Source organism: Gossypium hirsutum, chromosome A03 (assembly GCF_007990345.1).
Source record: "Gossypium hirsutum isolate 1008001.06 chromosome A03, Gossypium_hirsutum_v2.1, whole genome shotgun sequence".
NCBI classification, from domain to species: Eukaryota; Viridiplantae; Streptophyta; class Magnoliopsida; order Malvales; family Malvaceae; genus Gossypium; species Gossypium hirsutum.
Genome location: NC_053426.1, coordinates 113,390,056 through 113,407,759, shown reverse-complemented (window position 1 = coordinate 113,407,759; position 17,704 = coordinate 113,390,056). Strand labels below are relative to the sequence as shown.

The 17,704-nt window shown below is 36.0% G+C and overlaps 1 protein-coding gene across 1 annotated transcript; it reads right to left on the bottom strand.

Annotated features, from left to right (window-relative positions):
- Positions 1-1,665: 1,665 nt before the first annotated feature.
- On the bottom strand, positions 1,666-7,740 carry LOC121218516 (ethylene-responsive transcription factor ERF062). Its single transcript, XM_041095804.1, has 2 exons — positions 7,530-7,740; positions 1,666-1,862 (listed from the first exon to the last, which is right to left on the bottom strand). The coding sequence occupies exons 1-2, from the start codon at positions 7,738-7,740 to the stop codon at positions 1,666-1,668; spliced, it is 408 nt and encodes a 135-aa protein (XP_040951738.1).
- Between the last annotated feature and the right edge of the window lie 9,964 nt (positions 7,741-17,704).

Genomic DNA, 17,704 nt, shown 5'->3' with positions numbered 1-17,704 from the left:
TATCAACAATTGGGTGGAATTTGAATGCTGATATATCTTATAGCCATTTGTTTGAAGTGGCATTTGAATGCTGATGTATCTTTTATCATGCATACATGGTCAATCCAATTTCCCAAGAGAAGGAAAAGTTGGCTAGGATATTACCTCTCACAAATGAAAACCAAAGGTAATATAATATGGATTTAATAAAGATGATTAAAATTAAATCGTGGATATATTTATGCAAGTAAATAAAATTCTGGTTAAAATGGTAAACTTGAACATCGTTTCAATTTGAATGTCATATTTATATTTATACAAAAATATAATTTTCACAATAATATAACATTGTAAATTTATTTTTTAATTATTTCTCAAGTAAATTGATGTCTCAATTATCAGAGTGGTTAATAAAACACTATGAACGTCAAGAAGCTCAAAGCAACGCCGAAACACAACAGAAGAACCAACAAGCTGCGGTGGGTGAAGACGCTGCAGCTGGAGGCAACTACATGGAATGCAGGCGCAACGTTTCTCTCTCTTCCGGCTGCTACGCCGTTGATGGGCGCAACGAAACGAATTGTTGATATAATAAAAAGCAAAGGATAACACTATGCCATAAGGAGTTAGATGGTACTGTAGTTGAATCGGCCCAAGTGAATAGGAGGGAGGGATGCTTGTTTATGGATGGAAATGAGGAAGTGATGATCCAGCTTGGGGCTACGGGCCGACATAATAATGGAGGATACTATTGTAACAAAAATTAACCCCCATCAACGTGGAAGTGATGAAGAGAGTGAAGAACGATCGGAATTGGACGGTGAAAGTGAGGAAGTTGAGATGATAAATGGAGGAGATTTGTAATAATTTTTTTCCCGCTTTGATGCCCGACATAGTTAGAATTTTTATTAGTTGAGGGCTTGAGGCTCCTTTGAAAGTCAGAAGTTTTAAATAAAAAAAAGAGATAAAACTAAACCATATGATCCATTTATATATTATATGATAACTTGAAAAAGAAAATCGAAACACATTTTTTTTTGGTTGCTAGAAACACACACTAATTAAACAGTAGTAATGTTCTAAAAATACCAAATTTAAAAAAAAAACAGAAAAGAAAGAAACGATGTTATATATATTATATCCACACCAATTACATAGAGGTATTTTTTTTTAGTTCACACTAAAGTAGAAATCTTCACCGTCTTCCGTTGAAAGAGTGACAGTATCACCGATACGGTGAGAACTAACAAATTCCCCCCACCCATTATCGCTGATCAAGAACGACCCGCCTCCTTCACTCTTGCATTTGAACCTACAAGCACCGCCGTATCCATTCTTAACTTTGAGAACACTTAAACTACCACGGAGTCCGGGGCCGACATAATGAAACCTGAGCTTTGATATATGGTCACTTGTAAGAGTGATTATAAAGATCTCCATTTCTGCTCTAATTTGATATGCGATTATCAATCTCTTTTTTCTTTTGTTTGTGAAATTTGGTCCTCCTCCTTGGGGTTTATATAGAGTTCAATAAATAACCAGCTTTTCTTACTCGATCAGACAAAAGAAAAAATATATATATGATATATCGAGAGCAAAGGCTTAAATCTTCCGACAATCTTTGAAGAGTCAGAATGTTTTACATAATCTTAAGAAAAAAAAAACATATGGTGGCGAACAAAAAGGTTAAATCTTAGCTTTCTTATCACGAATTCTCCGTGCCTCAGCATCATAAGCTCTCGCAGCTGCTTCAGCAGTATCGAAAGTGCCTAGCCAGACCGTAACCCCTTTCCTTGGGTCACGGATCTCAGCAGCCCATTTACCCCATGGGTAGATGAATAATAAAGCAATGAGTCTCAATGTATATTGGATATATATGCGTGCTATATAAATCCGATTCAAAATAATAAGACATTTATACATAGAAATGACTTACAAGACACAAATAGCAACACAATTACTCATTTTAAAACAAAGTATGGATTTCAAACATTACATTAAAATAGCATATAAACACGACACAATACAATATATAATAATGGACTCATAACCAGTAGATGTAGATTGCGTAATAATCTTGCCATTCATCTCTAATTTGTTTAACATTAGCCCTGGTTTCTTCTTATTTCAATACTGTATTCTGCTGGATAGCCATGCCCATCATTCCTCTCAATGGATACCGTGTCACCAACTCGAACACTATTGTCTCTGTTGTTACAATAGGGTCGGAAGCGTGTAAATTATTGTACTAAAAAATCACACAAAGTTCAATTCCCAGGGAAGAGAGGTGGATCACATGAATCTCTTAAATACCAAGTCTTTCCTTAGTCAGAATATCCCTTCTATAGTAATTTAATAGCACAATTAAATACTACTATTATACCCTCAAATATTGAAAGAAAAATAGGACAAGAAAGAACACAAGAGTTTTAACGAGGTTCGGTAAATTATACCTACGTCCTCAGGCACTAACACCAGATGATAACTTTACTATCTTCAAAGTATTACAAACAAATAGAATTCCTTAAGAATTCTCAAATGGGAGAAAAAAAACTAAGAGAGAAAGATTGGTTGGGATGAATTGAAATGAGAAATGAGAAGGCTTATTTATAGTTGAGGTTCAAGGACCAAACAATAAATAGCCCATTATCTCAAGGACAAAAAAAAATTATCCCTTGCCACTTTTCCAAAGTTGATGGTTGTCATTATTGATTGTCTCCCATTAATGTTAATGGCAACCATTATTAATTGTCTTCCATTAATGTTAACAATCTCCACCTTGAAGATTTGATTAGGATAATCACATCTTCACACACTTCCTTCAACTCCCCAAATTCGATAAAGCTATCTTTTGTAGTGCCTACAAATGCGCTCTCGAGCGCCATACACCTGAAGGTGCTCAAATTCTCAGGATGTTAATCAAGTTCAAACAATGATTAAACTTGATTGTTGTTACCACCTTGGTCATCATATCTGCGGGATTATCTGCTGTCGGAATCTTCTGAAGTAGAATTTTTCCTTTTTCAAAGACTTCCCGCACAACGTGATATCTTACGTCGATATGCTTGGTTCTTGAATGATAGACTTGATTTTTCGCTAAATGAATAGCGCTCTGACTGTCACAATATAAACTTATGTGACTTTGAACAACTCCTAAGTCTTTCAACAATCCATTAAGCCAAATAGCCTCCTTAACAGCTTCTGTAACTGCCATATATTCTGCCTCTGTAGTAGACACAGCTACTGTAGACTGTAAGGTAGACTTCCAACTCACTGGGGCTTTCGCAAGAGTAAACAGATACCCCGTAGTTGAACGACGTTTATCTAAATCACCAGCAAAGTCGGAATCAACATATCCAACTACAAACTGACCAAGTGCTTCATCCTTCTCAAAAATTAAACCAACATCTACGGTTTTTCGAAGATACCGTAGAATCCATTTCACAGCTTGCCAATGTCCTTTTCCAGGATCATACATATACCTGCTCACAACTCCAACAGCTTGTGAAATGTCAGGCCTCGTACACACCATCGCATACATCAAACTCCCAACTGCATTAGCATATGGGACTTTCGTCATATATTCTCTTTCATCTTCAGTCTTCGGAGATAATTGAGCACTAAGTTTCAAATGAGAAGCAAGTGGGGTACTTACATGTTTTGTGTTTTCATTTACACCAAAACATTGTAATACCTTTTTCAGATATTGCTTCTGATTTAAACAGAGCTTGCCTCTCGGTCTATCTCTACTTATCTCCATGCCGAGAATCTTCTTGGCCTCACCTAGATCTTTCATCTCGAACTCTTGATTCAACTGAGCCTTCAGCTTATCTATCTCATTTTGGCTCTTCGAAGCGATTAACATATCATCAACATACAAGAGTAGATAAATGAAAGATCCGTCATGCAGCTTTTGCAAATATACACAATTGTCATATTTGCTTCTTGTGTACTTCTGCCTTCTCATAAAGCTATCAAATCGCTTGTACCACTGCCTCGGGGATTGCTTCAATCCATATAGCGATTTGTTCAGCTTACAAACCCAATTTCTACCACCAGCATCTGTGTATCCTTCGGGCTGAGTCATATAGATCTCCTCTTCTAACTCACCATGCAAGAAAGCCGTCTTAACATCAAGTTGAGCTAGTTCTAAATTCAACTGTGCTACCAAGGCCAACAAAATTCTAATGGAGGAATGCTTCACAACAGGGGAAAATACATCATTGTAGTCAATTCCCTCCTTCTGAGCGTAGCCTTTAGCTACCAATCTTGCCTTGTAGCGAATATCCTTCTTGCTAGGAGATCCATCTTTCTTTGCGAATACCCACTTGCATCCGATTGCCCTTTTACCTTTCGGTAATTACGCCAACTCCCAAGTATTGTTCTTCCGGAGAGACTGCATTTCTTCATCCATGGCGCTTTTCCATTTATCACTTTCTAAGCTTTGCATTGCTTCTTGATAAGTGATAGGAATATCATCAACAACGGGAAGGGCGTAGGCCACCATATTAGTAAATCGAGCAGGTTTACGAATTTCTCTCCGTGGCCTTGCAACTGCAATTGGTTCTGGTGTACTTAGTGGTTCTTGGGTCAGAACCTCTTCAACCTCTAATTCCTCCATTGTGGCTGGAGAATTAGACTTATTAACTGGGCAAATCCCCATCTGCTCAAACTCGACCTGTTTTGGAGTACACTCCACCTGCTGTGGAGTATTGCTCGTCTGAATATCTTTATCTGCTACCTTTTTCAATGTGGCAGATTCATCAAAGGTAACATCTCTGCTACAGATCATTTTCTTTGTGCTTAAGCACCAAAGACGAAATCCCTTCACTCCAGAAGTGATTCCCATAAAGAGAGCTTTCTTTGCCTTCGGATCTAACTTTGACTCCTTCACATGGTAATATGCAGTGGTTCCAAACACATGTAAGGAATCATAATCTGTAGCCGGTTTTCCAGACCATACCTCCATAGGAGTTTTTCTTTCTAATGCAGATGATGGCAAACGATTAACAAGATATCCAGCGTATGTCACAGCCTCAGCCCAAAATTGCTTGCCCAACCCAGCATTGGACAACATACATCAAACTTTCTCCAGCAATGTTCGATTCATACGCTCTGCCAATCCATTCTGCTGTGGTGTATCCCTAACTGTGAAGTGTCGAACAATACCATACTCTTGGCACACATCGAAGAACGGATCACTTTTATATTCCCCTCTATTGTCCGTCCTAAGCCGCTTTATTTTCTTGCCAGTCTGGTTTTAGATCATAGTTTTCCATTTAAGAAAAACTCTAAGCACTTCATCCTTAGTTCTCATGGTATACACCCAAACTCTTCTGGAAAAGTCATCAACAAAAGTAACAAAGTAGTGTTTTCCTCCCAATGAAGGTGTCTTGGAAGGCCCCCACACACCTGAGTGAACATATTCCAAAATACCTTTTGTATTATGGATAGCAGTACCGAATTTCACTCTCTTTTGCTTTCCCAGAACACAATGCTCGCAAAATTTTAATTTGCAAGCCTTTGTACCTTTCAACAATCCTTGCTTTGCCAGAATTTGCAAGGATTTTTCGATGGCATGTCCCAACTTCATATGCCACAACTGCATTGAGTCCAATTCTTTGTTACCGGAAGCTGTAGCGACTGCTCCAATAACTGTACTACCTTGGTAGTAATACAAGTTATTTTTCCTGATGCCCTTCAATATTACAAGTGCGCGAGATGTCACTTTCAAAATCCCATCTCTCATAGTAACAACTGAACCATTGGATTCCAAGGCTCCCAATGAGATGAGATTTTTCTTCAAACTGGGCACGTACCGAACATCAGTTAGAACTCTGGTTGATCCATCTTGATTCTTTAATTGGATTGAACCTATCCCAACAGTTTTACAGGCATTGTCATTGCCCATATAAACAACTCCATTTAGTTCTACTAAATCAGAGAACCACTCCCGGTTAGGGGACATATGAAAGGTACAACCCGAATCCAATATCCACTCATCTGAATTGAACGACGATGATGATGCAACCAGTGATAGTTCAGAGTCACTAGTATCATGCTTTGCAACACAAGCATCTACAGCAGCTTTTCCCTTATTCTTCAGCTTTGGACAATTTTTCTTCCAGTGGCCTTTCTCATGACAAAAGGCACATTCATCTTTCCCGAGTCTGGACTTTGACTTTGATCTCCCCTTCTGAGTTTTCTTCCGAGTGTATGAACGACCTCGGACTACTAAAGCTTCTGTATCTCTGATTGAGTTTTTCTGTTTGTCCTTCTTTCTCTGTTCATAACTGTATAAGGCCGCACAGACTTCACTCAGAGATATATCACTCCTGCCATGAAGTAGAGTAGTTTCTAGGAACTCAAACTCCTCAGGAAGTGACCCTAACAATATCAAAGCCAAATCTTCATCTTTGAATGTCTCATCCATATTTAGCAAATCAGTGACTAACTGATTAAATTTGGTGATGTGATCATTCATTGTGGTACTTGGGACGTAAGTGAAGCGAAACAGTCTTTTCTTCAAGTGGAGCTTATTTTGACTGTTTTTCTTCAAAAAATTTTCTTCAAGTGCCACCCACAACTTATTTGCAGAAGTCTCTTTTGAAAAAGCAAACCTCTGCTCTCGAGAAAGGCATGATCGAATTGTGCCACATGCCAACCGATTGATCGCCTTCAAATCTTTCTCCTGTACATCATCTGGTTTCTCTTCATCAATGGCAATGTCTAGACCCTGCTGAAAAAGGGCATCTAGAATCTCACTTTGCCACATACCAAAATGGCCCGTGCCATCAAAGATCTCCACTGCCAGTCTTGCATTTGCAATTTTCGGTCTTGTCCACATGGACGATGTTGAAGCTCCTACACCGACCGTTTTCTCCATAATCTTTCAATATACCTAAGGAAATCTTTTCTGATGTGGAAGATCAGTTCAAACTGCAACCACAGAGCATACTACGATTAACCTTCGGCTCTGATACCACTTGTTGTTACAATAGGGTCGGAAGCGTGTAAATTATTGTACTAAAAAATCACACAAAGTTCAATTCCCAGGGAAGAGAGGTGGATCACATGGATCTCTTAAATACCAAGTCTTTCCTTAGTCAGAATATCCCTTCTATAGTAATTTAATAGCACAATTAAATACTACTATTATACCCTCAAATATTGAAAGAAAAATAGGACAAGAAAGAACACAAGAGTTTTAACGAGGTTCGGTAAATTATACCTACGTCCTCGGGCACTAACACCAGATGATAACTTTACTATCTTCAAAGTATTACAAACAAATAGAATTCCTTAAGAATTCTCAAATGAGAGAAAAAGAAAACTAAGAGAGAAAGATTGGTTGGGATGAATTGAAATGAGAAATGAGAAGGCCTATTTATAGTTGAGGTTCAAGGACCAAACAATAAATAGCCCATTATCTCAAGGACCAAAAAAAAATTATCCCTTGCCACTTTTCCAAAGTTGGTGGTTGTCATTATTGATTGTCTCCCATTAATGTTAATGGCAACCATTATTAATTGTCTTCCATTAATGTTAACTGTCTCTAATGAAGTTCTGCCAATGGGGACCAGACAAGACCCTTCCTCTTCTGGTAACCCTGTAACCGAACGTCCAAGGGCGACGCCTTTCATCTATGACCGTCAGAGAACGAGAACTGGCAGCATTAGGGATTGGTTCGGAATCATATGGCTCTGTAACTGTGAGTTGCTCTAAATCAAGTAGCTCTACTGTCTTCTGTAAAAGAGCCATTGTTGTGGCTTTGATTTGGTACCGATATAAGGTTGTAGCTTGAGAGAGAATCTAAAATATTTCTTTTCTGAAAGCAAAATGAAGATGATGGAACAACGGTAAGTGCCCCAGCTATATATAGAGTCTCGGAATCCATAAGCTTTGCTCTAAATGAAAAAGAAATAAATTAAACATTTGTTTATTTCAGAGACAGACAATATCTGCTTAGCTCGCAAGATGTGGTGCTACCACTCTGCAGCTATCGCTACTTGTAATAAAACATACGCAGATGCGCGACTTATACTTTGGAAATATAATAGTATAGTTTATAAATATATTGGACACTACAGCCTTTTATCATCATTTAGGTTAAAACACCGTAAGGTAAGTTGTTTTTTATTAGATTGGAAAATTATTAGTTGTGGTCATAAGAACAAGAAAAAAACAGAAGAATTATTAGTTGTACGTGGTCTAGAAATGCTGCTAAAGCAACTTAATTATTTATATTATATTATGAATAGCGAGCATCTAAGATTTATTTATTTTGTGTTTATATAGACACTAGTAAACCATGATATGTTTATTATTCTAAAAATATATATTTATACATTTAATTTGTTTATTATTATTTAAGACAAGGACTTCTAGTACAGCTGCTAAAGCACTATTATATTATGAATCGCGAGTATCTAAGGATGAGGAAAATTGAGGGACGTATTTTGCTTGCGAAACTTGGATTAGTCAACGTGGTGTTTTTGAGTTTCGTGACATAGGTTTTGTCCTAACTCTAAACAGGACTAAAAGTTGACTTTATTTTTATGTCCAAAACTAGAAAATTGCGTGCGGTAAGTAAATGAAGAATTGGCAGCCGACCCAGCATCTCTGGACTTAATAGCGGCTCTAAATAAATAAAGTACAATAATTATGCATTATCCATATCTAAGTAAACTATATTTTATATTTATTAATTAAACCACATAATCATAAATTTTTTATTCGTTGGTTACAGACTAACTTAATAAATGAAGTATATAAAAAACATTAATGGATTGTCATTCTATGAAAAAAGATTATTTTCTTAAATTAACTTAACGTACCCTTTTCCATATAAAAGCTTAAATCTTGAATTCAACCCTCTTAAAGATGATGGTATATAAAGTTCTATTTTTTGATGATTAATATATAGCTTAAGAAACCATAATAACTATGCATCATATATACTGTTTTAGCTTAAATATTTTTTTTATTCTTTGTCATAACATAGCGTAATAAAATTCACTCTTATTGGTCCATTTAAATTAACAATAATGCTTAATATTTAAAATTTTATTTATTTATTATCATATAGGTATATATACTTTGCAATCTGTTGTTAAATAATTTGAAAAAAAAAATGGATGATAGGGAAATAACATTGAAATAAATGGGTGTTGGATTCTTCCCCCTCCAATAAATGATTGAAGGGCACATATTCAACGTTATTGCAATTTTTTAGAGGTGTCAGAGATTTAAGTCGTACTGTGTTTTTCTTTAATTTAATTAGTTAAGAGTTTCAAGACGATTAATTTTAACAACAGTCGGAATTGGACAGTGAAAGTGAGGGAGTTGAGATGATTAATGGAGGAGACTTGGTTTTAAATAATAAAAAAACGATGAAACTAAACCATATGATCCATTTATATATCATATAATAAATTGAAAAATGAAAATAGAAACACACTAATTAAACAGTAGTAATGTTCTAAAAATATCAAATTAAAAAAGAAAAAACAAACAATGATATACATATATATATATTATATCCACACCAATTACATAAGAGGTATTGGTTTTTTTAGTTCACACTAATGGTGTAGAAATTGTCACCGTCTTCCATTGAAAGAGTGACAGTATCACCGATACCGTGAGAACTAACAAATCTCCTCCACCCACGACCTCTGATCGAGAACCACCCGCCTCCTTGATTCTGGCATTCGAAGCTCCAAGAACCGCCGTTTCCATTCCTAACACTCAGAACACTTGGAAGTCCGCCGCCAACATAGTGAAACGTGAACCCTGATTCATGGCCACTTCTAAGATTGATTGTAAAGATCTCCGTCATTTCTGTAATATGATATGCGATTATCAATCTCTTTTTTCTTTTGTTTGTGAAATTTGGTCCTTCTCCTTGGGGTTTATATAGAGTTCAATGGATAACCAGCTTTTCTTACTCTATCAAACAAAAGAAAAAAATATGATATATCGCGAGCAAAGGCTTCAATCTTCCGACAATCTTTCAAGAGTCTGCATGTTTCACATAATCTTAAAAAAAAAAAATATGGCGGCGAGCTAAAAGGTTAAATCTTTCGACATTGGAATGTTTTCGAGAACTTTTAGGGATTCTATATAATTAATTGTGTGCGTTAGTTATTGCAAGAAAACTTGACGTGCGACCTTAGAGTTTTCATGCATGCTGGTTTAGATGATAAACTTAGGTCAAACATTTGACCAAGTTTTTGAACTAATTATTTCTGGACACGTATGTAGATTTTTGGACGACAGTCGAGCGATCCATTTTTTCAGTGCGAAACAATATAATTATTATTTAACAATATATTATTAAAAAGATAAATATATATATGTACGAAGAACTTCCGATAAAGCTGGAGCAATAGCGAGAAAATTCATATGTTATATGAAATTTAATTTGACCACTTACATATTATTTAACAATATATATTATTTTCGGTTTATATTATTTAACAAGTTAACATCAAATTTTAAAAATACAATATTCATAAAATATAAATATTTGATAAATTAAAATAAAATAGTTAATTAAAGAAAATTAATGTAGCCTTTTTATATAAAGCCATAAAAGTTATGATTTTAAAACCCTTAAATTCAACATTTCTAATTATATATAAACTAAGGTAAAGAAATGAATATATTATCAATATATAAATATAAGTGATAACTAAAAGTATAATGTGATTAGATGAAAATGTTTCTACTAAAATAATTTTTGGACAGTAGAAGTAACTAAATTTTAAAAATTCACTAAAAATTATAAAAATAGAATTAAAGGTTAAATCAAATATTAAATTAATACCCATTCAGTCTAGTTTTGCATAGAAAAACGGTGTAAGTAATGAAATTATAGATTATGATATATATTAATTTTTATGAGGAAAGGTCAAAATGATTTCGAGTTCTTTTATTTTAACTTTCGAAAAATCACTAGAAACTGTACAAAAATATTTACTCTATGAAATTTATATGAATAAAATCTTAGTGAGTCTATTTTTAAGAAAAACAAACAAAAAACTTTTTTTTTACTAAAATATAATAAATTTTTAGTGAAGAAGAGTCTGAGTTGTTTAACAGTGGAACAAGAGAAGAATTAAAGAATTTATTGTATTAATTGACTTATGTAGAAATTTTGAAATTTTTATGGTAAAAAGTTCATTGAGTCTAATTCAAATACAACAAGTAAATCTTAATTTCAAATTTTGTAATTCAACATATAAATAATTTCGTGACTAAGACGCAAGTGAATAGCTTTAATATAAACACATAAGTAAATAATGGAGTTATAGTTAATGTTAATATAATGGGGGAAAATATAAAGCTACATTAATAGTTTACAACTCTTAAATGACTTACAAGACATAGAATACAACATAACTATTGGAACCCACCCATTGTTTGAAAAGTCAAAAAGGGTGGGCACCGAAAGTAGAAAGTAAAATTGGTTGGCAAGTTGGGTTAAAAGTTGGCATGGGATAATTGCAATTTTAGTCCCTAATTGTATAGGAACATTGCAAGTTGATCCTTGAACCTCAACTATAAATAGGCCTAACCATTTCTTACTTTCTTCATCCCATAATTGCCATTCTCTACTTAAGGCATTATTCTCTCTCTCTATTTGTAAATTTCACTTGTAATTTTGGAGTGAAATATATTTGGTAGTGCCCGAGGACGTAGGCAAAATTTGCTGAACCTCGTTAAAATTCTGGTGTTCTTTATTATTTGTTTTGCATATTTTGTGAATGTGATTGTAGTGATTTATTGTGCTATTAAATTACGATAGAGGGATATTCTGGCTAGGAAAGACTTGGTATTTAAGTGATCTTCGTGATCTACCTCTCTTTCCTGGGAATTGAACTTAGTGTGATTTTTCAGTACAATAATTTTACTCTTTCACACGCTTCCGCGCAACAATTGGTACCAGAGCCAGGTTCGTACTTGGGGAATACGACCGTTTACGGTACTATTCACGTATACGGTACTATTCACGTATACGGTACTGTTCACGTATACAGTAGTTGGGATTGAGGAGAAAAATGGCAGCAGCATCGTCATCAGCAAGGACTACTGTGACAAATGCAAAATTTGGATGAGAAATTTGAAGATGAAGACAAGGCATTATTGTTGTTGAATTCCCTTCCTGATGAATATGATCATCTTACCACCACATTGCTTCATGGGAAGGACACGATCACATTTGATGCAGTCTGTAGTGCGTTGTATAGATCTGAGACTCGAAAGAAAGATAAAAGAGATCACAGAGATACAACCGCAGAAGTCTTAACAGTAAGAGGTCGTTCACACAGCAGCAAATTTGGTAGAAGGTGAAAGTCCAAAGGGAGACCCGCCAAAGATGAATGTGCCTTTTGCCGTGAAAAAGGGCATTGGAAAAAGAATTGTCCTAAGCTATAAAAGGGCAAGGCTATTTCTAATGCATGTGTAGCAGAGCATGATGAGGAGTCAGACTTTAGCTTGGTTGGCATGGCAATGGCATGTCAAACGGATGAGTGAATTTTGGATTCAGGATGTACTTACCATATGTGTCCTAATAAGGACTGGTTTTCTAGTCTTAAAGAGCTAGAAGGTGGAATTGTTCTTATGGGCAATGATAGTGCTTGTAAGACAATGGGAGTGGGTACAGTCCAATTGAAGAATCATGACGGCTCAGTCCAAGTCTTGACAGATGTTCGCTACGTACCTAGCCTGAAGAAAAATCTCATCTCATTAGGTGCCCTAGAATCTAAAGGGCTCACAATCACTTTGAGAGATGGATTACTAAAAGTAGTAACTGGGCAACTGACGGTGATGAAAGGCACAAGAAAAAATAACTTGTATTTTTTAAATGGAAGTACAGTTATTGGATCAACATCAACAATTTCTACAAAAGATGTAGATTCAGAGGCTACCAGATTATGGCATATGCGATTGGGACATGCTGGTGAAAAAGCTTTGCAGACATTGGTGAAGCAAGGCTTATTGAAAGGTGCAAATTCTTGCAAAATGGAATTCTGTGAACATCGTGTTCTGGGCAAGCAGAAGAGGGTAAAATTTGGTCCAGCAATTCACAATACGAAAGGAATTCTGGACTACGTTCACAGTGATGTGTGGGGACCTACCAAAGTAGCTTCTTTGGGAGGTATGCACTATTTTGTTACTTTTGTTGATGATTATTCAAGAAAAGTATGGGTGTATCTAATGAAAAGAAAAAGTGAAGTTTTTGATGCATTTCTGAAATGGAAGAAGATGGTGGAGACTCAGACTGGTCGAAAGGTCAAACGACTTCGATCAGATAATGGTACTGAGTACAAAAACGATCCATTTCTACAAGTATGCCAAGATGAGGGCATTGTGCGACACTTCACTGTTCGGGATACACCATAGTAAAATGGGGTGGCAGAACGAATGAATCGAACTATACTGGAGAAAGTTCGATGTATGTTGTCCAATGCTGGATTGGGCAAAGAATTTTGGGCTGAGGCAGTTACATATGCGTGCCATCTAATTAACCGTTTACCATCAGCTGCAATAAATGGAAAAACTCCTATGGAGATGTAGACTGGTAAATCTGCTACTGATTATGATTCTTTGCATGTATTTGGTTCCACTGCATATTATCATGTAAAAGAATCTAAGTTAGACCCAAGAGCAAAGAAAGCATTATTCTTGGGTATAACTGATGGAGTAAAAGGATATCGTCTCTGGTGTCCTGATACAAGGAAGATTGTTTTCAGTAGAGATGTGACTTTTGATGAATCAACCATGTTGAAGTACAAGGATTCACAAAAGGATGACAAAACCAGTAGTACTTTGCAGCATGTGGAGCTTGAAAAGGTTAACGATGATCCAGCTAATATTGAAGGGACAAATGATGAAGAGGTTCCTACCCAAGAACCTCTACAGCAACAAGATTCAATTGCATATAGAAGGTCAAGAAGAGAGATTCGTAAGCCTGCTCGCTTTGATGATATAGTGGCCTATGCACTTCCAATTACAGATGATGATGTTCTTTCTACTTACACAGAAGTAATAAGTAACCCTGATGGTGTAAAGTGGAAGCAAGCAATGAATGAAGAAATGCAGTCTCTTCATAAAATAAGACTTGGGAGTTGGTGACACTACCCAAGGGAAAGAAGGCAATTGGATGCAAATGGGTATATGCAAAGAATGAAGGATTTCCTGATAAAAATAAAATTCGATACAAGGCTAGATTAGTAGCAAAGGGTTACGCTCAGAAAGAAGGAATAGACTACAATGAAGTGTTTTCTCCAGTTGTGAAGCATTCGTCTATTCGGATTTTGCTAGCCTTGGTTGCGCAATATGATCTTGAACTAGTTCAGCTTGATGTGAAGACCGCGTTTTTACACGGTGATTTGGAAGAGGAAATCTATATGACTCAGCCAGATGGATTCAAGGTTGCTGGAAAAGAAAATTGGTTTTGCAAACTGACAAAGTCGCTTTATGGATTGAAGCAATCTCCGAGGCAGTGGTACAAGCGATTTGATCAGTTCATGAAAGGGCAAAGGTACACAAGAAGTAAATTTGATCATTGCGTGTATTTTCAGAAGCTACAAGAAGGAACTTTCATATACTTGCTCTTATATGTTGATGATATGCTAATAGCATCTAAGAGCAAAGTTGAGATTGAAAGATTGAAGACTCAACTCAATCTCGAGTTTGAGATGAAAGATCTAGGAGAAGCTTAAAAGATTCTCGGCATGGAAATATGGAGAGATAGAGCTCATGATAGAGTTAGCTTGTCTCAGAAGCAGTATTTGAAGAAGGTACTACAGCAGTTTGGCATGAACGAGCAGACAAAACCTGTAAGTACCCCGTTGGCTTCTCATTTCAAGCTTTCTGCACAACTATCTCCTTCGACGAATACGGAACGAGAATACATGTTGCAAGTTCCGTATTCTAATGCAGTGGGTAGCTTGATGTATGCAATGGTGTGCACAAGACCCGACATTTCACAGGCAGTTAGTATAGTGAGCAGGTATATGCATAATCCTGGAAAAGGACATTGGCAAGCTGTGAAATGGATTCTACGGTATATTCAGAAGACCGTAGATGTTGGATTACTGTTCAAGCAGGATAATACACTTGGTAAAGGTGTTATTGGGTACGTTGATTCTGACTATGCCGATGATTTGGAAAAGCGAAGATCAACCACCGGTTATGTGTTTACACTTGCTGGAGGACCAATAAGTTGGAAGTCTACACTACATTCTACAGTTGCGTTGTCAACCACAGAAGCCGAGTACATGGCTGTAACAGAGGCTGTAAAGGAGGCTATTTGGTTACAAGGTATGGCTAAAACCTTGGGGTTGGTTCAGGAGCATATTAACGTGTATTGTGATAGTCAAAGTGCTATTCATTTAGCAAAGAATCAAGTCTATCATGCACGTACAAAGCACATCGACGTACGATTCCATTTTGTGCGGGAAATTATTGAAGAGGAGAAAATTTGTCTTCAAAAGATCAAGACTGCAGATAATCCCGCAGATATGATGACCAAGGTGGTAACAGCAACCAAGTTCGAACATTGTTTGAACTTGATCAATATCCTGCAAGTTTAACAGTTGAAGAAGGCACTATCAAGTATTGTTGTCAAAGGCAGAAAGAATTGTGTGAAGATAAGATTATCCTAATCAAATCTTCAAGGTGGAGATTATTGGAACCCACCCATTGTTTGAAAAGTCAAAAAGGGTGGGCACCGAAAGTAGAAAGTAAAATTGGTTGGCAAGTTGGGTTAAAAGTTGGCATGGGATAATTGCAATTTTGGTCCCTAATTGTATAGGGACATTGCAAGTTGATCCTTGAACCTCAACTATAAATAGGCCTAACCATTTCTTACTTTCTTCATCCCATAATTGCCATTCTCTACTTAAGGCATTATTCTCTCTCTCTATTTGTAAATTTCACTTGTAATTTTTGGAGTGAAATATATTTGGTAGTGCCCGAGGACGTAGGCAAAATTTGCTGAACCTTGTTAAAATTCTGGTGTTCTTTATTATTTGTTTTGCATATTTTGTGAATGTGATTGTAGTGATTTATTGTGCTATTAAATTACGATAGAGGGATATTCTGGCTAGGAAAGACTTGGTATTTAAGTGATCTTCGTGATCTACCTCTCTTTCCTGGGAATTGAACTTAGTGTGATTTTTCAGTACAATAATTTTACTCTTTCACACGCTTCCGCGCAACAATAACTTATATATATATATATAATATCTATTCATTCTTAAACAAAGCACAAATTTCAAACATGAAACTAGAATATGACATACGTAATAACTTACTTATAATTATAATCCACACATAACCTGACATAATATGCATGCATTGATAGGTGTAGATAGCTTGCAATTCATCTATCATGGTTTCCACACTTCAACTATCTTGTAGTCATTGTTAGAGATGCTCTCAATGGTGATTCTGTAACCGTCTCCAATGGCATAGGTTGAACGGAGTTTCCACCAATGCTCGCCTGATAAGATCATTTTGTTTCCGTTCTTGATACGCTTGAACTTCAATGGCACGGGACACGCATCTCTTACCTTCAACTCAGCGGGGGCCTTAGATGATTCTGTGAATATAACTATGAGTTGCTTCTCATCTGCTTGATCAACTAACAAAAGAACCATTGTTAAGGTTGTAGCTTGAGAGAGAATTTGATTTTTTTTTTTTGAGTGCAAAATGAAGATGATGAAACAAAATGAAGAACCCTTGCTAGTTATATAGAGAATCGGAATCGATAAACTTTGCCCTAAAAGAAGAATAATCAATAAAATATTTGTTTATTTCTCAGGCAAAAAATATCAGTTTAGTTCGCACGATGTCGTGCTACTACTCTGCTAACAAAATATTTATACATTCAATGTCTTGTTAAATGATAAAATAGTTTTTTTATGAACAACAAAAACACACTTTATTGAATTTTATTACGAGGGTTGCGTGATATTTTAGAGCCTCATGTCATAGGTTTTGTCCTACTAAAAATGTCGACAACTAGAAACAGATCATGCCTGGCGGTACGTAAAAGAATGATAGGCAGCCGATCCCCCAATCTCAGCATCTCTGGGACTCGAGTGGATCTTTTCAAAATTGCTTTGCGGCTCTATATCAATTCTAATAGTTATGTATCACCCATATCCAACTCCAACTTACTTTATTTATATTTTTTAATTAAACCAGATGAACATAGAATTCTTAACTTTAATTAATTTGACCTTTTTTATTCATTGATTACAAACATATCAACATAGCTAGAAATTTGTAGTCATAAAATATAGAAATGAAGCGCGAGCAGCTTACTATTCTGCTGCAACGTTGCTTATCATTTAAGAATTAAGACGTTAAGTGTTGAAAATTGAAAATTGTTATGAGAGCTGTGGTTAAAGTCAATGGTTGTTCGATATTTGCAGCAGGTTTGGGGAGGTTGTCAATGGGGTTTTTTTTTTTCTGGTTCTCGCTGCGTTGCATTTGTTAACATTCGTTATTTCTAATAAATATTTATTGCCCAGCAAAAAAAGAAATATGTCGATTTCTTCCAAAAAGAAGCTTGCACTAAACGTCGTGGTTCGATTGACTGAAGCGATTGCATTTGCCATGTACATGCATCGCCATAAACACACACCAGTGCTTGCTGTGAGGGAGAAATTCAGAGTTTGAGATTGAAGAACTAAAACATGTTGTA